This window comes from Hyperolius riggenbachi, chromosome 11, assembly GCF_040937935.1.
Source record: "Hyperolius riggenbachi isolate aHypRig1 chromosome 11, aHypRig1.pri, whole genome shotgun sequence".
In the NCBI taxonomy this organism is placed as follows: Eukaryota; Metazoa; Chordata; class Amphibia; order Anura; family Hyperoliidae; genus Hyperolius; species Hyperolius riggenbachi.
The window spans coordinates 214,006,204-214,028,624 of record NC_090656.1 but is presented as its reverse complement, the minus strand read 5'-3'; the positions used below and the strand labels follow the sequence as shown (position 1 = coordinate 214,028,624).

Sequence of the window (22,421 nt, the reverse complement as noted above, 5' to 3'; positions counted from 1 at the left end):
AGATTGATCATTTTCTAAATCTCTAAATTTGTTTTTCTTGGTTAAGTATATCGAGCCAGAGTACCCCCTGGAACCATCAGAAGTACCCCCTGGGGTACGCGTACCACACGTTGAGAACCTAGGACCTAGACAACAGGCTTACCTTACTGTGTAAACTATATTCAAAGGGAGGGGGGAGATTCAGTTACCTTTTGGTCAGTGTCCTTAACTTATCCGAAATGGGAAGCTTTATTTGCATGCTAAGAAGAGTTTGTTACTGTAGCTTAGATAAAACAAACAAAAAAAAAACACCCACAAGAGGTAAAGGGGGGAAACAAATAGACATATAGGGACCCTTTTTTTAGGGGGAAAAATGTGTTTAGATATATTTTTGGGGTACAATTATTTTTGGATGTTACAGCTCTCTTTAAATGGATCTGCATGACTGTCCCATGAAAAATGGCTGCCCGGTGCAACTTTTCAGTGCTTCTCCCAGTGCAGACAGCAAAGGGAGCTGCTCATCTTCCTGGCATGTGAGTGGGGGGACATCTGACTACATGAAAAGGTGAAAATTAGATTGTGAGCTTCCCTGAGGGACCGTTTTCAAGGGATCTATGCACATATTCTTTTAAATATACAAAACAAAGGAGGCTTTGTAAATTATATTGGGGGAGGGGTGGAACACACACAAGCATTAATTACCTTCTGGGTGCTGCTCCCATATCCCCTCATGTGCTTGCGGTGTAATTGCATGGCCCCAGACGCCGCAATGCATGCTGGGAGATGTAGTTCTTCAGTGTGAGTACATCTCTCAGCATTAGATAAACAGGCCATAGAGTTGCATTGCATCGAATAGTGCAATACTGCAGTTTGCACATTATTTTCAATCAATCTCATGCTGAAATCTATTGAAAATCTATCAGTGTGGAAGGAATTGATTCCTTTTATCAGATTCCGGTCCAAGAGGGATTGATGGTTTTTGCCGCATGGGGTGGCTGTTTACTAGTGTGGCTACCTTTTTTTATGGACATGACTGTGGACTCTGAAGGCTCGTACACATGTGCAACTATTCCGCCCAACTATTGTCTAAACTTAGTTTGTTGGACAACAGTTGGATGTGTGCAAGCTGGCAAACAAGACCTCCAACTGATAACAGGTGGTTTGCCCAATCTAACTGACAGCTATCGTGCAGGTTGGCCACGTGTGTACAAGTCGTTGGAACTACTTGATTTTGAATGGGGACATGTTAGTGCGGTAGCAGTAGTGAAATGAGTTGGTTGTTTATTTGATCAGCACATGTACTTACTTGTCATGTAAACAAGTAGTCGTGCAGCTGATCTTGTTGTGCATTAAGCTGCATGTTTGTATGAGCCTTGAGATGTGCTGCAGAATGTCATCACTTTATAAATGCACAATAACAACCGTAATGGAGGAGAGTTTGTAGTCTGCCAATCAGTCCCTCAGCTCCACCAATGTGACAGTCATTGAAGCCATGCCACTGTCTCAAGTGTCACTCCTGCAGCCATTGAGAGTAGATTAACACTGCAAAGGATTGTGGAAGCCTGGCAACTTTTCAAGCAAAATACAAATGATAGCTGTTTGTTTTTGTAAGGATAACCATAGTGATGTCACTGACATTCCCATAGACTGGTTAAAGTGCAGCTCCATGTTCCCCAAGATAAAAATAATACTCAAGTCGTCTCTCCATATAGTTCAAGTATTTTAACAAGCTCTATTAAGAAGACTTAGTTGAGTTTACTTGAGTGCTTTGCCCTGGTCGCTGCTATGGAACGTTTTGTGACTCGCCTGGGAAAGCTGCCTATCACCGCTCTTATAGCGTTCAAGATTTGTCAACAGTCTGTTTAAAATAGACAAGTCATAATGACTCCAATTATTGTTTGTTTATATAAAAAAAAAAAAAAAAATTGGAAATACGGGTGTCTGTCAATGCATTTGATGTCTTTTGGCGGTTTTCACCACCGCAGAGGAACACAAAAAGTGATGAGTGAATCCGGAAGCAGCCTTTTTCTTCCAGGTTCAGATGAAATTATTAAATCTGGATCAGGATGCAAGCAATTTTAGGTACCTGGAGTTTGAGCCGGTGGTTTCATAAACTGAGGAGTTGGATGATTTTAAGTAAGTATTAGACTAAGGAGTCTGAGCCTTTTTGGGTATGAGTCGTCGGTTTCATAACCTGAGGAGTCGAAGTTGGAGTCAGATGATTTTTGTACCGACTCCAGGTCTGCGGTAGGGGTAGAAGGGGTTATTTACCCATTATTCTGCCGTCCGCTTTGCGTTCCATAGAGCTTGCACGCGTCCTATTGGTCTCGTTGCACATCTCACAACGGTGCACTTCCTCCTTCAAGCCGGAAGGGTCTGAAAGCATGCAAAAAAAAATTCATTGCTTTTAGACCTCTAAAAATCCAGAAATGATCATGCTAGGTAGGACCTGCCGATCCTTGCAGCAGTTGTACAGAGCCTTACTTTGCAGGCTTTTTATTTCTGACCAGAGGTCCTCTAGGCTATACAGTAGGTGTGCCATGCTTAAAGCTGCAACAACCTAAAGTGAGAGGGATATGGAGGTTTCCTTTTAAACCATACAAGTTACCTGGCAGTCCTGCTGATCTCTGACTGCAGTAGTGGCTGAATCCGACCAGAAACAAGCATGCAGCTAATTCAGTCTGACTTAAGTCAGAGCACCTGATCTGCAAGCTTGTTCGGGCGGAGCAGTGCTTTTCGGCGCTACTAGATTTGGGCACAGCCGGCGCCTCCATAGACAATAAAGGGAATCACAACTGACTGAGCAGCGCTCAGTAACGTCGGCACCGTCAGAAGACTGAGCCGAGGTTGCTTAAAAAAACACAATAATTTTGCCTCCAGCCATCGCCGGATGCCTAATTATTTCATTCCCCCACTATCCATGGCGGCCTGGAGCGGGAATAGTAATTAATACGGCCCGGACTTGTGCAGAAGCAGGATCAGCCATATACCGGCTGTATCCTGCGCCCAAGTCTACCGGCGCCGATTTCAAATGTATGCTGTTCAGGGGCTGTGCCTGACAGTATTATGCTGGGTACACACCATGCGTTTTCCTGCTCGATCCACGGGTCGAACGGGATCGTTTCGACTATTTCCGACATGCTCGATTCGGGCTTCGATCGTTCCTGACGTTGATTTGCATGTTAAGTATGCAAAATCGACGGCAGGAACAATCGAAGCCTGAATCCAGCAAGTCGGAAATATTCAAATCTATCCCGAACGACCCGTGGATCGAACAGGAAAACGCATGGTGTGTACCCAGCATTAGAGACACAGAATCAGGAGGAGAGTCAGGAAACTGGTATTATTTCAAAAGGAAAAATCCATATCCTATTCAGTTTGGGTTCCCTTTTTAAGGCCTGGTTTACAAAGGCAGGCAGGATGATTTTCATGGTTCCACCCACTGTCCTATAATGCATTCTAGGTTTTGTTCTGATCTGTAGCAGCAATGGCCTATAGTTACCTATTTGCTTTGAGAAGGGAATGCAATGGTTTGCAGTGTTTACAGTACGGGACAGTTTTTTTAGAATCTTTTTAGTCTACTACATAGAATCCTAGCGGCCCTTGGTCCCTGTAATTTTATGTGGGTACCCCGTGGTGATATATTTCTGTAATCCTACCCCTCCATTTCACCTTCAGCACCCCCATCTAGGTAGAGGATGCCCTTCCTGGCCTTGGCGTTCATGTACTGTAAGAGCAGGAAAGGTGAACAGGATAAAATGGCCCTATGCTCAGTAATGTGTAACCTATACATTGCATTCCTGCTTACTGAGCTGTGATCAATACCGCTTTCTAAGAATATCCCTGCTGAGCGCCATTTCTCCATCAGTGTGCCTTACATAAAGTCTCAGGTTTGCTGTTATGTAAAACTTTTTTTTTTCTTTAAAGTTGGCACTGTGGTTAACCCTCCATTAACTTGGCGGCACGCTGCAATCAGTGAATTACTGTATATACCAGCGTATAAGCCTAATTTTTCAGCACAAAAAATCAGGGCTGTGGAGTCTGAGTCGAGGAGTCTGAGTTGGAGCCATTTTGGGTACCTGGAGTAGGAGCCGGTGGTTTCATAAACTGAGTCAGTCTGTGTCTGTTGATTTTTGTACCAAATCTACAGTCCTGGTAAGAATTAAACTCGGAGTCTGAGCAGTTTTGGGTACCCGGATTTGGCGGATTCATAAACTGAGGAGTCGGATGAATTTTGTACCGGCTCCACAGCCCTGAAAAAATGTCCTGAAAAGTTACCCCCTCGGCTTTTATTCAAGTCAGTGGAGCAGAACGGATGGTGGAGCAGGTTTTGTTACTAGCAGAGGAGCGCAAGGATCGTGCACTAGTGATCCTGCTCTTGCCAGCTGGCTTCCTGCTGTGTCCGTGCCCCCCATCCACTGCAACATGGTGTGCAGAGTGCGCTGCTCAAGACTACCTGTGTCTCCTGGCTTGTGGAGCGGAGCGTGCAAGCAACGTGTCAATGGTGCAATGATCAGGGATTCTTCCTGTGTGGCAAACTCTTATATCTGCAATGAGATCTAGTGGCATCTTAGGACACAGCTGTATCATCCTTGGGGCACATCTGGCTATGGGCAGAGGTGCTGACTTGCACATCTGGCTACTGTGAAGGGGGCTATACTGGGTATGGGGCTTATACGAGAGGCAGTCGCTTTTTTTCTGGTTTCTGAGGGAAAGGTGGGTACCACGGCTTATACGCAGGTCTGCTTATATGCAAGTATATACGGTAGTCAAAAAGCATTCCGGATGTATGTTCAGGTGTTAGTTGCTAGTTGCAATTTATCATGCAACTGCACAATGTAAATCCGAAACCACAATAAAACTATTCCTAGTTTAGAGTGTGGTAAAGGAGTAGAACCGTAATTTGTATACAAATACACAATTTGTACTCTATTTGATCTTAAAGTGATCCTTAAGTCAACTATAAAAAATGAGATTTACTCACCTGGGGCTTCCCTCAGCCCCCAGCAGCCGATCGGTGCCCTCGCAGCCCCGCTCTGACGCTCCAGGAACCGCCGGCAAACCCTTCCGGTTAGGCCGCAATAGCAGCATAGGGGGCGATATACAAGCTGGGAACGCGAAGAATCACTCGCGTTCCCATGCCTGTTGGCCGGTGACGGCCAAACCGGAAGTGTTCGCCGACGGTCCTGGAGCGTCAGAGCGGGGCTGCGAGGGCACCGATCGGCTGCTGGGGGCTGAGGGAAGCCCCAGGTGAGTAAATGTCATTTTTTTTATTGTTGACTTAAGGATCACTTTAAGGGAGACACTGCAGCCCACCAATGCTGTACAGATGTGTTGCCAGGCAACAGCCGAGCAACACGTTCTGTCTCTCTCTATAAAGAACAGATGCTGTTTATGTGCGATAAACTCCTCGGCGTTCAACATTCTCAGTGGACTGGATACACTCTCAAAATCTACCCAGTGAGTCTATTTGTATAGAACTACTATCTAACTTGAATTTGGGATTGGTGATTACAAATTAATGTATTAAAGGATTTCATGAGCAAAGGGAGTTTGAAAATCATGTAGAATTGGTACGGGAGGTGACAATGGTTACATGTGTTAACACTAAAATGCCCTTGTTTAACCACTTAGGGCTCTTTCACAGTGCGGCGTTAAAGTCGCACGTTACAACATGTAACGCATAATAACTTAAAGCAATGAAAAATCAATGGGCTGTTCACAGTGCAGACGTTGCGTTGGTGTCTAACGCTGCATGTTAAATGAAAGTGCAGCATACTATGCGTTATACACGTTTTTAGCTGCGTTAGACTGTTTGCACATGCTCAGTAATGTGTTGGTTTTTTTTACGCATGTGCCGTTTTCGTTCTATCACTGTGCGACGAAAACGGCGCACCAAACGCAGGGCTAAATCACGTCCAATTTATAGTTTTTCAATGCATTGCATTAGGGGCATGTTATGCGACCTTAACGTCGCATCAAACGCAACATCTTACTGTGTAAGAGGCCTTAAAGAGAACCCGAGGTGTGTTTAAAGAATGTTATCTGCATACAGAGGCTGGATCTGCCTATACCGCCCAGCCTCTGTTGCTATCCCAAACCCCACTAAGGTCCCCCTGCACTCTGCAATCCCTCATAAATCACAGCCGTGCTGTGAGGCTCTGTTTACATCTGTAGTGTCAGTCTCAGCTGCTCCCCCGCCTCCTGCATAGCTCCGGTCCCTGCCCCCGTCCCTTCCCTCCAATCAGCAGGGAGGGAAGGGATGCAGGCGGGGACTGGAGTTCTGCAGGAGGCGGGGAGAGCAGCAGACTGACACTTTAGAGATAAACACAGCCAGCTCTGACAAGCTGTTTGTCAGCAGCGTGGCTGTGATTTATGAGGGATTGCATAGTGCAGGGGGACCATAGGGGGGTTTGGGATAGCAACAGAGGCTGGGCTGTATAGGCAGATCCAGCCTCTGTATGCAGATAATATTCTTCAAACCCACCTCGGGTTCTCTTTAAAGGAATACTTAAGTCTAAAAAAAATAAAAAATAAATATTTACTCACCCGGGGCATCCCTCAGCCCCCTGAAGCTGGATGGTGCCCTCGCAGCCCCGCTCCGATCGTCCTGTCCCCGCCGGCGGCTACTTCCGGGTTCGGCGACAGCCGCCGACAGGCTGGGAACGCGAGTGATTTACCGCGTTCCCAGCCGCTATACCACCCTCTATGCTGCTAAAGCGTATAACATATACGCTATAGCAGCAAAGAGGGTGATATAGCGGCTGGGAACGCAGAAAATCAGCTGCGTTCCCAGCCTGTCGGCGGCTGTCGCCGAACCTGGAAGTAGCCGCCGGCGGGGACAGGACGATCGGAGTGGGGCTGCGAGAGCACCATCCAGCTTCAGGGGGCTGAGGGATGCCCCCGGGTGAGTAAATATAATTTTTTTTTTTTTTTTTTTTTTTTTTTTTTTTTTTTAAGACTTCAGTATTCCTTTAATGCACATGGCCGCTTTTCAACCCCAATGGACTGGTGGTAAATGGTTAACAATCTACAGCTCTATATAAAATGAAGTCTTCTGTAATGCACTAAGATACATTAAAATGATAGGTGAATTCCAGAAAATTGATTTCATGTGACCCTGTGGCAGAGCTCACTGACAGTCATATGCATAGCGCCGCCCTGCTTGCACACCCTTTGCCCCTCCTCACCCAGTGATGTACTTCCTGCTGGATAGGAGGTATGCAGTTGGGATTCCCGGCTGCTTCCCAGTTATTTGCATTCTGCACATGTGCGCCGCTCCACTGCCAACCAGTTTTTTTTAAATTTGTGTCCCGCGTTGACTTCAATGCATTCAGCCGCTTCTGCGTTGCCACAGACGTCTCTCGATAACGTTCTGATGACTTTGCAGTGGGTCGGTGGCGAATCTGAATCTTCCGGGGCGGTTAGTGTGCAGGGCCCCATACACTTTGCTTTTACCCTGCATGCCGAAAGGGTAATGCAACACACAAAGTGTAAAAGGGGCCTTAGGCTTTGTGCTAATTGATGTGATCGGGATGCAACGCCTATGATCGCACGCCATCTGCGCTACTATGCTCTGTGCTGCAGATCCCATTCACTACAGTGACTGGATCTGTGCTGCGATTCCTGAAAAATGCAGGCAGCAGTGCGATAGCGCGTCACACTGCTGCGCAGCGCATCTGATGGGAACTGTAGAAGGGCTGTCTATGCCCTTCTACCGTTCTTGCGTGTCGCACTCTATAAGCACTGCCAAAAATGTACACGGCAGCGCGTATAGTCTGAACGAGGCCTAAATGGAACTATGCTGCCTTGATGGCTAAAAGCGCAGGCATTGCATTCTCGGGACGCGCAGCTTTGCATCGCACAAGACAGCGCTGTCTTTACACCGTCTAATGCTGGGAATACGCTGATTTATTTTTTTTTCGTCAGATTTACTATCTGAACGATTTTCCAATCTATTTCCATTCACTTCAATTACAAAATCGATCAGAAAAACTGATCGAAATCAGATCGGACTTGTTGGAAATGATCTATCGAGCCATCTGCTATAATATACTCATAGTGTATTCCTAGCATTATGTCTCTGCGTATTGCACACTGAGGCACATTACTAGACACAGTCAAGTCGGCTCAGATGCGTAGGGCCTATTCACACGCAGAGGCTGTGCACTCTAACACAGCATATGGCCACCTGCAGGGGCTGGCAGCCGTGACACAGACCCCGTTCATTGTAATGCATGGTGCACAGAAACGCACTGCAACGATTGATCACTGAAACCCACTGTAGCATAAGCCTGTAGAAGGAACATCAGATACCTCTTTCTGGAAAAAAAGACTGTTAAGATGTCCATATATGGCCATCAGATAGATCCCTCTCTGATCAAAATCTGATCACAGGTATCTATTACTGCCACACAATGTACACATTTTCATTAAAGGGTACCCGAGGTTGTTATATCTTGTTCTAAATCACCTTGCTTCGACACCATCAACTTCTTATAGTTGCGTCTCGCAGACTGTGAGATAACTTGACTCTCAACACAGCAAGCAGGAGATGGACTTTTCTCAGGCTTCTTCAAAGTTTACGGAGTTTATTCAGGAAACAGAAATACAGATAGATACAGTTTATCATATCTTAGCCACGCCAATCTTCATGTTGCGTTACAAGCTTCTTGATTAGACTTCCTGCTGAAGTCAATCAGGTACCTTCTTTCTAACCTAAGTTACACTAGACTACCTATGTACAGCATACATTATATCAGATTACATATAGAATGGAAATACTTAGAGGTTCCAGTCAGCCTTTAGATCTAGTGGGAAAGTCAGAAGCAGAGTGAGCTCCCATAGCTCACTCAGGTTTTAATACTGACTAGGAAAGAGTTAAATATGACACCATCTTCGCCATCCCCTAGATCAGACTATTGGTGGACCCACTCGTGGTGTCATCATACACACCTACTCGATTAATATTCGATGAGGCATTTGACATACATACAGAAATGTGGATATTTACAAAACATGGTTGATGTTTATTGTTCTAGTGGCGGTACATGCCCAGGTCAGGGAGACCTGTGGCCTTGTCCATAGAACAGCTTCTTGGTATGTTCTAGTTCTGCTGACAGAACTGCAGATTTTCTCTCTAAGAGAAAATCCCCTTAAAGGGCAGGTCTGCTCCTCAAGCCTTTTTGACTAACTCAGTCCAAATAACTGAGGCCTACTTAAATTATAACAGAGGTGACATGTGACCTGAGATAGACATGGGTATGCACAGTGCCTAGCACACACAAAACTATGCTGCATTCCTTTTTTTTTATCTTATTCTACCTGAAAGTGTTAAATATCAGGTATGTAAGTGCCTGACTCAATCCTGACTCCAGTGAAGTGACTACAGTGTGATCCTCACTGATAAGAAATTGCAACTATAAAACACTTTCCTAGCAGAAAATGGCTTCTGAGAGCAGGAAAGAGATAAAAAGGATCAATAGTTCATAGATTTTAGATCTGGTATACTTCAATGAATGGGTCATTGAGCAAAAATAATAAAAACGTTAAAATAATAAAAGTAGATTTAAACACAAAATAAAACTGTGGCGTATCTTGAAGTCATTTTTGGAGAAGGAAGATGGATACAATTGTTTGTTTCATTAGTTTATTTTCGCCTCGGGTGTTCTTTAAATTTCAAAATAAGATCTATTGAAAATCTGTGGAGTAGTCTCCACCTGCTGGGCCCCATCTAATCAGGTCTCCCCATCTAATCAGCTCACCTCCGCTCGGCTGTGAGAGTGTTGGCAGCAGAGCATATACTCAACTGTCTGCCAGTACTCTTCCTGTGTCCTCTCACCATTGCCGCCAGGCATTTGTGACCATGTACATGTCCTTGGGCAATGGCACACAGGCACCCTGACGGCGATGGAGAGCGGACACAGGAAGAGCGCACCAGCGGACAGGTGAGCATAGACTCGGCGCAGCTCTGGGGGAACACATTGTAGATTGTGGGGGGTGGGGCAGATAGTTTGGGGTGCAGCATCAATCTGTGGCAGATTTGATCAACATGATTTCTTTTTTCTTTTTTCCTCTTTACTTATTTTAGAGGACATTTGTAAGGACTTTACAAACTTTTTGTTTGTTTGTTTTTTTGTTTTTTTTTTGTTTAGTGGACCTGAACTCAGACCGATTCTTTACACAACAGCATAATTACCATTAAATAAAAAACAAGTATTTGTTACAGCTGATACAAATCCTAAAATACATTTTCAGTTTTTACTTCGATTCATGGAAGCAGACATATTGTTTACAGCCTGTGCTTTCAAATAGACTTATCTGCCATAGGCAGTCATGTGACACAGGGGAGATCAGATTACAACTAGTGATTAGACACAAATGAGGTGGAATTAGACAGGCTGCACTCTCTAGATACATACAGGGAGCATTGCTCTACGTTTTCCTTCTGTCCTGTGCAAGAGTTCAGGTCCACTTTAACTTACCTGGGGCTTCTACCGGCCCCCTGCAGACGTCCTGTGCCGGGGTAAATGATCCTCTGGTCCCCTGCTGTGGCTCACTTTCGTTTTTTTTAGTCGGGCGCCTGCGTGGCCCTGGCCACACAGGTCCTCACTTCCATTCCCGTGAGCGTCCTATGCAGTATGAGAAAACCTCGTACTGCGCAGGATGCTCCTGGCAATGGGATCCGATAGAGGCCCCAGGTAAATTAAACTCCGCATCCCGCTAAATTTGCAATCAGGTAAAACAAATTAACAAAAACCAGCCATTTGTTAGTACAAAAGAGCACTTAGGGCTTGTTCAGTGTAGGTGCTTTTTGTTTTAAGCGCCAGCGATTTTCAAAAGCGGCCTAAAAGCGCTTGTGCAATGATTCCCTATGAGAGTGTTCACATCTGAGCGGTTCGATTACGATCCACTCCCCAAAGTGCTACCTGTACCATTTCTGGGGCGATTTGCCTCAATGGAAGATATAGGGAAATTGCAAGCAATTTCTCCCCCCCCCCCCCCAGCTCTTTTAAGAATAAATACATTGTATTTATTATTTTCCGGGTCAAAGTTCACTTCCTGACTTGCATCAGGAAGTGAAAAAACCGCTTTGGAAAAGCGCTTTACAAAATAAAATGCGCTGGGAGGCACTAAAAATCGCGCACAAAATCGCAAAACGCTGGCGTCGGCTATTGCGATTTTAGATGTGAACAAGGCCTTACTGTGGGTTTTTTTTTTTTTTTTGCATATATTGAGCCTGCCATACACTCAGGCAGACTCTCTTGACATGCCGAGAAGATGGATCCTTCTTTCATCGACATCTGATCAGCCGGGGATCTATTACTGCAGTGCACATAGATTTTTAATAGCTTTCAGCATGAGATGTTTTAATCAATAAAACTGCCTCTACCGCTGCTGTCTGACAGCCCCCTGGGTGCCCCCCTGCTAATGCTGTTTTCCAAGGCCCCATGCAAAATATTAGCGCAGCGAGTGCTCTCACCTCTGGCAATTTTTTTTTTTGTTTTATTTTTACTCCTTGCCCTGTGCTGCCATAATCTCCCGGTGCCCGTAGTGACCTGGCAGTGTGGGTACATGCATTGCTACTGGGTCACTACCTGCATTGGGTGCTGACAGCACAGCTGATGGGGCACACCAGCTGGAGGTGTGAGTGCGCTAATACCCTGTGGAGCAGCATTTTAGCAGGGGTACACTTCACCGGCTCTAGCCAACCCCCCCCCCCCCCACGTAGAACCTGCTCCGCCTCTAATCGACCGCTATAGAAGAATCCTGTCCAACCCGTAATTTCGGTCCATTTGTTAGAAATCAATCAAATCGACAGTCAGCCTATTGGGGCAACAGTGATTCAATAGATTTAATCACACTGATCAAATCTGCCACGGAATGTCTCATAGTGGCCACTAACGGTCCAATTTCTAGCGAAAAATCGTTTGAGCAATCAGAACTTCTGAACGGATTGGTTGTAAATCCTCTGTTGATGGGCACAATTTATTATGAACGATTATAAAAATAGTCATCCGATTGAATGTTCGGCAAACAAATTTGAATTTTCTTGTCTGTTGTGATAGATAAGGAGCAAAGATTGGTTCGTTGATGGTGTAGTGAACGATTTTACTTCCGATCAGAATTATCCGATTGCTCAAACAATTTTTCGCTAAATATTGGATTGTTAGTGGCCACCGTCAGTGTAGGGGCACTTCTATCTGTACTTGGAAACCAGATTCAAAACCACCTTATGCCTAATTTCTTTAGTGTAATGTAAGATATGTGACTCACATTCCAGTATTTTTACAACAGAGCTAAGTCTATAATGCGTGTCGTCACTATTATTGAACGGAGACATTTAAAACCTGTTAAGGGGCCCATACATTTGCCGACCAATCGACCATCCAATTCGTTTATTATAATCGAATTGGATGAAAATTGGTGCTGCCAAGTGCATGCCCAACCGACAAAGCGACCAATTTGGGGACAGAAATTGGCCGTACGGTCGATCGCACATGCTGGAAAATTTCCGGCCGAGGTTGGTTGGTCAGGTGCGCGGCGGTACGGCGGCCGAGTTGCGAACGAGCAACGAAACGACGAAATCCCCGCCGCCGCAATGTATAAATGTATGTAGTGTGCATTTATACATTACCTGTCCGGTGTCGGCCTACATGCGGTTTCTGTCCATCTTGCCGGGTTCCGCATACACGCCAGCGGCGCTCTGACGTCACGAAGGCACATAGTGGCTGACGTCAGACGCTATGCGCCGCGATGGACGGATGGACCCGGCGAGCTGCTACCGGACAGGTAATGTATAAATGCACTACATACATTTATACATTTTGGGGGCAGCCGCGGGGCGGACAGTGGCGGCTCAGCCGATTCCCTGATGACTTTATGTTAAAAAAGGACTGGAATCGGCCTGTAGTGTATGGGCAGATTCGATTATAGACAAATTTCTCTAATCAGATTAGTTTAGAGATAAATTTGTCTCTTGGTCAAATCTGCCCATACTCGTTCCCAGCATAATGCGTGTATGCTCAGAATTCAATCGAATAGGCAATCGATAGATATTAACCACTTTACCCCCGCGCGTACGTATTTCTCCGCCCCTTTTTCCATCCTTTAAAAACCAGGGACGGAGAAACACGTACTTTCCGCGTTCCCGACGCTGTCCGCGCTCCCGCTCGTAAACACGCCGCCCGCCGCTAGTAAAACCGCCGCCGCCCGCTCGCCCGGAGATCAATGAACGGGAAAATCCATTCCCGTTCGTTGATCTAAGCCCCACAATGACCCGCTGCTCTCCTATGGGCAGCGCGATCATTGTGAGAAGAAACTCACGTGTCCAGCCTCCTTATTCTTCCTCCAAGCTTCCGGAAGGAGGCTTGGAGGTCGCAATAAAGCAAAAAGTTACTGTGGCCATCTTGTGGCCAAATAGTAAACTACACCCTACACATTTTTCACATACAAATAAATGACTTTTACACAAAAAATTAACTCATTACCTCCCACACTCCCCATTTTTATTTTTTTTTGTAATTAAAAAAAAATTCAAAAATTTACAATTAAAAAAAATACATAATTAGTTACCTTAGGGACTGAACTTTTTAAATATTTAAGTCAAGAGGGTATAACACTGTTACTTTATAAACTATGGGCTTGTAATTAGGGATGGACGCAAAACTGAAAAAAATGCACCTTTATTTCCAAATGAAATATTGGCGCCAAACATTGTGATAGGGACATAATTTAAACGGTTTTATAACCGGGACAAAAGGGCACATAAATTTCATGGGTTTTAATTACAGTAGCATGCATTATTTAAAAACTATAATGGCCGAAAACTGAAAAATAATTTTTTTTTTTCCCCACATTTTTCCTATTTTCCCATTAAAACACATTTAGAAAAAAATAATTCTTGGCATAATGTCCCACCTAAAGAAAGCCTAATTGGTGGCGGAAAAAACAAGATATAGTTCATTTCATTGCGATAAGTAATGATAAAGTTATAGACGAATGAATGGAAGGAGCGCTGAAAGGTGAAAATTGCTCTGGTGGTCAGGGGGTAAAACCCCTCAGTGGTGAAGTGGTTAAAAGTTAAGGCGGCCATACACTGGTTGATTTGCCATCAGATTCGACCAACAGATAGATCCCTCTCTGATCGAATCTGATCAGAGGGGGATCGTATGGCTGCCTTTATTGCAAACAGATTGTGAATCGATTTCAGCCTGAAACTGATTCACCATCCGCTGAGCTGCCGCCTACCCCCCCGCCCCCATTAATTACCTGAAGCCTGGTCCCGGGCATCTTCTCCGCATCACCTTCCACATCACGACATCCGCGTATAACTTTGTCACTCCAGTGACAGCGGAAGCTCAAATAGAGCGCCCTCTATTTGTACTTCCGCTGTCACTGCAGTGACACAGGAAGTTATACACGGATGTCGTGATGCGGAGAAGATGCCGGGAGCCAGCTTCAGGTAATGTATACCTGCGTCGGATCGTACGCCGCTAGCGATGCGCTCCCTACCCACGGGCGATCGACGGTAATTTCCTGCACGGAGCGATCGATCGGATCGATCTATTTCGGGACGAAATAGATCGAAGTTTAGCGTGAACTATGTGACAGCAGATTCGATCCCAGCAATCGAATCTACTGTCAATCGGCAGGTAATCGGCCTAGTGTATGGCCAGCTTTAATCAGTGATCAAATCTGCCAAGGAATGTCTGTATGGGCAGCTTTATCTGTACCAACACACTGGAAACCAGATTAGAAACCAATTTATGACTCATTTCTTTAGTGTAAGCCACGTGTGTCGCATTCCAGTATTTTTGCAACAGACCTATCTATAATGCGTGTCGCCATCACCATTGATCTGAGCCATTTAAAACCTGTTAATCACACCTCCGATAAGTTAACACTTTGACGTCACGAGTCTTGTGAAAGTTTTGCTCTTCTGTCTCTGAGCGATGCATTCCGTTAGTATTCTGGAAGGGGACACGTGACCGAACACTAGAGGCTTTTTATCGCATCCTCTTGATCGGCACACCCTGGGTTCATCCTCAGGTTCACCCCTCTTCTGCAGGGCACAGGAGGCGCTTCCTGCCAGCGCTGCTGACTCGTGTGTGTCGGCAGCAGAAAGCCCGTCAGTTTTATGAATGCGCCCGCCCGCCTCTCTATGACACAGATTAAAGTCATTCTTTCGAGCAATTTGCAGCAGCTGCGTTAGCTGATCTGACGGGTTCTACTAGAAAATCTTGTTAGCCTGGGAATAGCTTAGAAACAGCCCCTCCCTCCAATCTGTATTCTGCCCGTCACCGTGGGACATCCAATAGCAGGCGGCTGGCAGAAGGGCTCTCGCAGTGAGCCGGGGTGGTGTGCCTGGAGACGTCAGCTGCGATCACTATGCGCCTCTGAATCACGGACCGTACTCTCCTTGCGACAGCTGGAGTCTCCCCGTTACTGAACGGACGCCTCGCCATTTCTCTCTGTCTATGGACTGCTGCAGTGGATTGGCAATATGCTGAAGTTTGCAAGGAATGCACGGAGATGTTGAGCAGGCTCTCTCAGCAGCATTGTCCCATCTGTCTCAGATCCTTTGTGCTCTCATGTCAAAGGTGTTCCAGTGTGTGAGTGCTCCAAGCACAAGGTGCGTATCCTCTCCATCACCACCCTATCATCACTGGGGGGTAGTGTCTGCTGGCTGCCTGCAAGCCTTCAATCCTGGAACACTGCGGACTTCTTTGTAGTATTATTATTATTCTAGTATCTGCAATACGTGACTTGCTTCTTTTGTCCTAGCGTTGATCTGCTGGTGGAGCTCACCTCTGTATTCTTGTAGACTTGTCCTCTTTCAATGCATGCTGCAATTTTTAGGGATGGATTTGGTATTCAAACTTGTATGGAGTTTCCACTTGGCGCAAGGCTTGCGAGTGTGGGTAGTTTTGAATGGGTCTATATAAGGTTTATGCGTCACGTGGGCTGTCAGCTTTATGTCTTACAGGCTAACGCAAGCCAGAATTTCATACGTTAGCGCAGTCGTCTTTAAACTGTTGGTTTTATTTTTAATGGCTAAGGACTGATTGAAGGCCAAACCGATTTGTTTGTTCACCAATTACAAAACTAAGGCTCCGTACACTCATCCAATTTTAATCTGCAGATGGCTGGCCAGTTATGCCACTGCTATGTAGTATGAGAGCCAACAGGTTTTGAATACTATGAACAGACTGTGTAGGTATGCTCTCATACTATATGAAAGTGGAAACATTGGCCATTCATCTGCAGATAAAAATTGGAATTGTATGGACCTTAATTTTCATTAGATCTGATTATTTTTATTTTACATTATCTAAAGCCCCATCTACATGATACAATTCTTTGTGCGATTCGATTTTACAATGGCAAATCGAATTGAATCTAATCCCGATTGGACATGTCTGATCGGATCGTAAATAGAAATTTGTAATCTAATCGCACAAAGAATAGTATCGTGTAGATAGCTTCTGCTACATTGAATATCAGACAAATTCAAATTCAGATTGAACTTTAAGGGGCTGACCGATCAAAGATGTGATTGGATGGAACTAGAAATGTTAAGGTGGCCATACACTGGTCGAATTGCCATCAGTTCAACCAACAGATCCCTCTGTGATCGAATCTGATCAGAGAGGGATCGTATGGCTGCCTTTACTGCAAACAGATTGTGAATCGATTTCAGCATGAAATCTATTCACCATCTATGAAGCTGCCGCCCCCCCCACGCATACATTACCTGATCCGGCCGGCGCGAGTCCCCCAGTCTCCGCTGTCTTCTTCTCCGCTCTGGGCTCCAGCTTCACTTTACTTCCTGTCCGGGGAAGTTCAAACAGTAGAGGGCGCACTACTGTTTAAACTTCCTGTCGGTACAGGAAGAAGTGAAGCCTGTCGGAGCCCAGCGGGGAAGGAGCAGCGGGGACAGAGAGGATATGCGCCGGGCCAGGTCAGGTAATGTATTGCCGCTAGCGTCAGTCGTCGGACATTGGAACGCCGCTATCGATGCACTCCCAAACCGGCGGCGATCGAGCGAAATCTTTTGCACGGACAGATCGACAAGAACGATCGATTTCCGATTAGAAATCTGCTGTGAAATCGTTGCACAATCGTTTGGAAATAGTATATCGGCGGGAAATAGTATAAGTGTATGGGCCCCGTTTAATCGAATTTGCTCCGAAAAGATTTTGCATTGTTTACCATAACAAAAGTATGTAGGGCAGCAGTTTGGATCTAACCAGTGTGTCCAACTGGGTAGTATTCAACTTTAACAGGTTGAATACAGGTTTCTGTCAATCATGAGCAATTGTATTGACGTTGAATTGCCTTTGCTTACCTTCAAAATCCTTTTCATTTACTTATATCCATTTTTAGTTCTCCCATTTTATAAAATAATTGCAGGCAATCTAAAATTATTTGCAATTAATCAGCAGTTTTAACGTGCAAGTTTTGGTTTTGCGCAGATGGGATCATTTTATTGAATCGAAAGTGCCTATGAATGATCGCAATGAAGACACGTGACTAGCTATACTTCCTTTTTTTTTTCCCACCCTGCTTGAAGTCTTTGCAATTTACTCCCCCTGTTTTATATATGTTGGCTCCTTAGGAACTATTTCCGCAGCTAAGCGTAATCCATCCCGTGTCTTTGCTGAAGCACGGGTGCTGCGTCCGAATCAGAACGGATGCGAGACCCTACTGGAAAAGAACCAAAAAGGGCTACAAAGTGGGCACACAGCATGCAATTTCCAATCTGGATCTTCCCATAAATTGTTTTGCTCTGGGGGAAAAAAAAATACAGCCTACTGATTGCCAGTGACTGAGTTCTAAGCACAAAATTGATAGGTTTCTCGATTAGATGCAGAAATTGTGGCTATCGTTTCTTCTGCATGTCCTTTCGATTCATATTCTAACTGTAGCCAATCATCAAAATCTGATAGGAATTTTTTAAAAAATTGCATTCGGTGTGTACACTAGCTTTCTTCTTTATCCAATCAATTTCAGGTTTCAACATCGATCTGATCGAGCACCCGAGTAGGATCTGCAGGGAGTTAATTGTCCTGGTTTCCTCTCCTATCCCTTAAAGTGTACCTGACCTCTTGCACAGGACAAAAGGAAAACATTGAGAAATGCACCCTGTATTTATTTAGAGTCTCGCCTGTCTAATTCCCCCTCATGTGTGACTAATTGCAAGTTGTAATTTGATCCTTAATCTGTCAGCTGACTGCCATGACAGAGCAGCTAATTTGTAAACACAGGATGTTAATCATGTGTCTGCTTCCGTGAAAGCAGGAAGTACACATTGCAGATTTATTGCAGGCTTTCTATCAGTTGTAACAGAGAAATGGTTTCTTTGTTGTTTCTTATCTTTTAGAACAGAGAGGAAGTTCTGAGTTCAGGTCTGCTTTAAGCCCCATACACCTGCTCAATCAATGTCGCCAGACTAGGATCTGGAACAGATTGCCTCAGGCGCCATTGCGTGGTTAAGTCTGTGCAGATGCAGCTTGTTTTGCTCAATTTGGGGGGAGAGGGGTTGTCTGAGTGATGTCATGCAGGGCTGTGGAGGTGGCGCAAATTTGGGTACCTGGAGTCAATGGTTTCATAAACGAAGGCGTTTGATGATTTTTGTACATAATCCACAGCCCTGATGTCATGTGGTGAGCGGGGTAAGTGGGGAGAATGTCAGCTGAAGTGATCCTCCTGGATTGATTATTGGCCGAACGGTCAAGAAGGACTGCTTTACACGCTAGAATCTTGTCAGACTGCCTTTATCGTTCTCAGACCCCTTAAGATGGGCGACTGGAGTGCACACTTGTTGGGCAACTCAGTCTGTCAGCCACAAGTGCCTTTCCGTTTACTTTTCATGCAGGGTAATGGCAGCGTTTAGTTACGTGTCGGCATTTGACATACCATGGGGTTACCGGGCAAAAAAAAAACCTGTCGCACCTGAGTTGCTCAGATGTGACTCAATACAGCGACCATTTCTCTAACCCCTGTACCGGGAGTTAGCACGTGCCTGGCCAGCGCAGGGGAGCGGCTGACAAGCTGTGAATTCACCACCTTCATCCTCCCATGTGAAAGAGACCTGATAGGTTAATTAGCTCCCCCCAGATTGGCTGGTAGAGACTGCTGAGGCACACATTACATTGCAAATGAATCTGTGTTCTCTGTAAAGTGCTGCAGAAAACGACAGTGCTGTCAATGGCTAGTAGTATTAATAGCAGTTTTCGATCCTTTAGGGTAGAGCTGGAATCTCTGGCATGTTTTATCGCCATCTGTGTTCCCTTTGAGAACCATTTTGCTCACTTTCTGAATGGCCCTGGAGAGCTTTTATCCGGCTTAGCTGTATATAGCTGTATCCGCATTGCTCTGTATAGTAGGATAGTAACGCTGCCTTACATTGCTCTTTCTTTCATCCAGTGCCCAGAGAACAGGTGGATAATGCGAGCATAAGACGATTTTCAGCCTATTGTTGTACACTACAGTCTTCCCCTGCTGCGGTTTCTCTGTAAAGCCCTAATTAGTGAAGGGATAAGCTCTGTTGTATATTATAATTTTGCGTATTCATTATACTGTTATTTTTAAAGGCTTGTTGTTCCTAGCCCCCCTCCCCTCCAAGGGTTAGGCTGTGTAATTCAGCTGTAAATAGCGTTCCAGCAAGGCCCTGAGCCAGTCACTGGGTGCAGTGGGCTGCTGTGGTTCCAGATGTAATAGCTGGTGTGCTGGTATTTGCATGTCACAGTGCTGTGCTGGGGGGGGGGGGGGGGGGGGGGGGGGGGGGGGGGGGGTAATATACCGCCGGCCGCATGCATCAGACTCACTGCTAGAGGAAGAGGAGTCTACTAATGTGAGACAAGTGCAATTGTTTTCCCTGCTTTTACCCAAATGCTTTTGTCTGTGCTCCTGTGCAGACCGCACTGTAATAATCTACTTTACATAAACCACAGCAGACATCTGGCCTGTCCTCCATCATCCTCTTCTGTTTTGTTTTTTTGTTTCCTACAATCTCCAGGCAGAAATGTTTTCCTTGACCTGAGCTGTTGTCAGTGGCTGAGCTTTGCTTTTATTTTGTTTAGTAGTGGATGTCAAATCACTTTTTTAAAGGCTCGAGATCACCTGCATTGGCTGTCTTGCAGTAGAGACTTCCAGAGCTTCAGACTTTGATACTCGCACAGCTCTGCCTTATTCACTCCCCCCGGCCACCCTTTCTTAAAGGGAACCTGAAGTTAGTAACATTGTTTAAAATAAACACATGACGTAGCTGCAAATGAATATTACATACTAACCTCACCATCAGTTCCTCTCAGAAGCTCACCATTTTCTTCATACAGTGATCCCTTCCAGTTCTGACAATATTTTATCAGAACTGAACTATACCAGTTGCTGTCAGTTATATATCAGCAGCTGTCAGTTACGACTGAATGTGCAAGGTAATGTCCATGTTTCCCTATGGCTCAAATGGGCGATATTACAGTTTAACAGTGTGCTGACCAGGAAGCTGTTATGGTGTTATGGCCATTTTTAAAATGGAGGACTGAGAATTTCATTGATCACAGTGAACAAATGGGATGCAGGAGAGGAGAAAGAGATTGAGGAGTAGACTACACGGGAGGTAAGTATGACCTGTGTATGGTTAATTTTACTTTTACTCTCTTCAGGTTCCCTTTAAAGAGAACCTGAACTGAAAATAAAAAGTATTTTACACATGACATGGCTGCAAATGAATATTACATACTAATCTCGCCGTCAGTTCCTCTCAAAAGCTCACCATTTTCTTCTTAAGGTGGCCACACACGATACAATAAAATGATCCGATTTTACATCAATTCGATAAAAACAATCGTATCTCTCAAAAAAATTGAGAGCTTTTTTTTTTTTTTTTTCATTCGACTGAAAAATCCGATCGGATTTCCCGTTTTTTTTTTCTATTTAAATCGATCCGGAATGCCAGATATTTCTGTTCAATTTCTACTAAAAATTGTATGGTGTGTGTTGGATTGTAAGTTTATTAATATACACACCCTAGCAATTTTCTCAGTTTCCAATCATTTTTATCATAATTGAGGAAAAATTGAACACAGGTGTGTGGTACATTGGTCATATTTTTGAAATGTTACAATCAGTCAGAAAAATTGATTGCAATTCTTAAATTGAACAGATATTTAAAAAATTGTATGGTGTGTGGCCACCTTTACAGTGATCCCTTCCAGTTCTGACAATATTTTCTCAGAACTGAAATATACCAGTTGCTGTCAATTATATATCAGCAGCTGTCAGTTACAACTGAATGTGCAAGGTAATGTCTATGTGTCCCTGTGGCTCAAGTGGGTGATTTTACAGTTTAACAGTGTGCTGACCAGGAAGCTGTTATGGGGTAATGGCCATTTTTAAAATGGAGGAAATAAAATTCCATTGATCACAGTGGACAAACGGGATGCAGGAGAGGAGAAAAAGATTGAGGAGTAGACTACTCAGGAGGTAAGTATGACCTGTGTATGGTTATTTTGACTTTTTATTTTCAGTTCAGGTTCTCTTTAAAGATGAATTATTGCAAATACATTCTGTTTTAAGGCGGCAAAATGTACTGAACATTGCTTTATTTTTTTAGTTGGATGGCTCTTGGTCTTTTAGCCCCCTACACTCTGTTTCTGGGTCACCCTGTGCTGTCAGTGTATTCTGTATATTTGTGTAATTCCCTTGTGAGGGCTGCCCGCCTGTTGTCTGGGGCTGGGCACAACCTGTGTCACATGCTCTTCATTTGGAGTTCTACGTTTTTAATTATACAGATGTTACTGCATTGGTGATCGCTAACCGCTGCATTCTTTTCTTTCCCTGTAGCACTCAATCTCGTGGTGCTAGATCTGGAACCAGCCACGCCAAGATGAGTCTCCATGGTGCTAGCGGTGGGCATGAGCGATCACGGGACAGGAGGCGCTCAAGTGACAGATCTCGGGATTCATCTCACGAGAGAGGCGAGAGCCAACTGACCCCCTGCATCCGAAATGTTACCTCCCCCACCCGGCAGCACCAGAGTGGTATGTGTCCTGCCCCATCCTTTATACCCCATGTACACTCTGCGCTCTGTACCATATGAAATGAAGAGCTCATTAACTAGGAATGCACTATTTAACAGTTACTGACTTAAGGTGGCCATACACTTATAGATTTGCAGCAGATTCGACCATCAGATAGATTTCTGGCAGATGCCTGTCAAGTGGAATCTGGCAGGAATCTATCGGACGTGCACCACACACTTCAGAATGAAATCTATTGGAAATCTATCTAAATGCATTATTGGACCATTAGATCCAATGCAACTCCATGGGCCATCTCCTGTCAGATAGATCAAATCGTTCAGAAATCGAATGGGGCATTTGATAGAATCGATTTCTATAGAATGCATTGATCGCTAAAATCGACCAGTGTATGGG

At 44.8% G+C, this 22,421-nt stretch overlaps 1 protein-coding gene across 4 annotated transcripts in view; it reads left to right on the top strand.

Annotated features, from left to right (window-relative positions):
- The window catches only part of BTBD10 (BTB domain containing 10), an 81,463-nt gene that overhangs the window by 32,205 nt on the left and 26,837 nt on the right, over positions 1-22,421 (top strand). For 3 of the 4 annotated variants that reach the window (XM_068259979.1, XM_068259980.1, XM_068259981.1), the window contains exon 3: positions 21,829-22,025. In XM_068259979.1, coding sequence (XP_068116080.1) covers positions 21,829-22,025 — 197 coding nt within the window. Of the gene's footprint in view, positions 1-15,338; positions 15,614-21,828; positions 22,026-22,421 lie in introns of those variants that run through there. The other variant, XM_068259978.1, reaches the window with a different exon arrangement.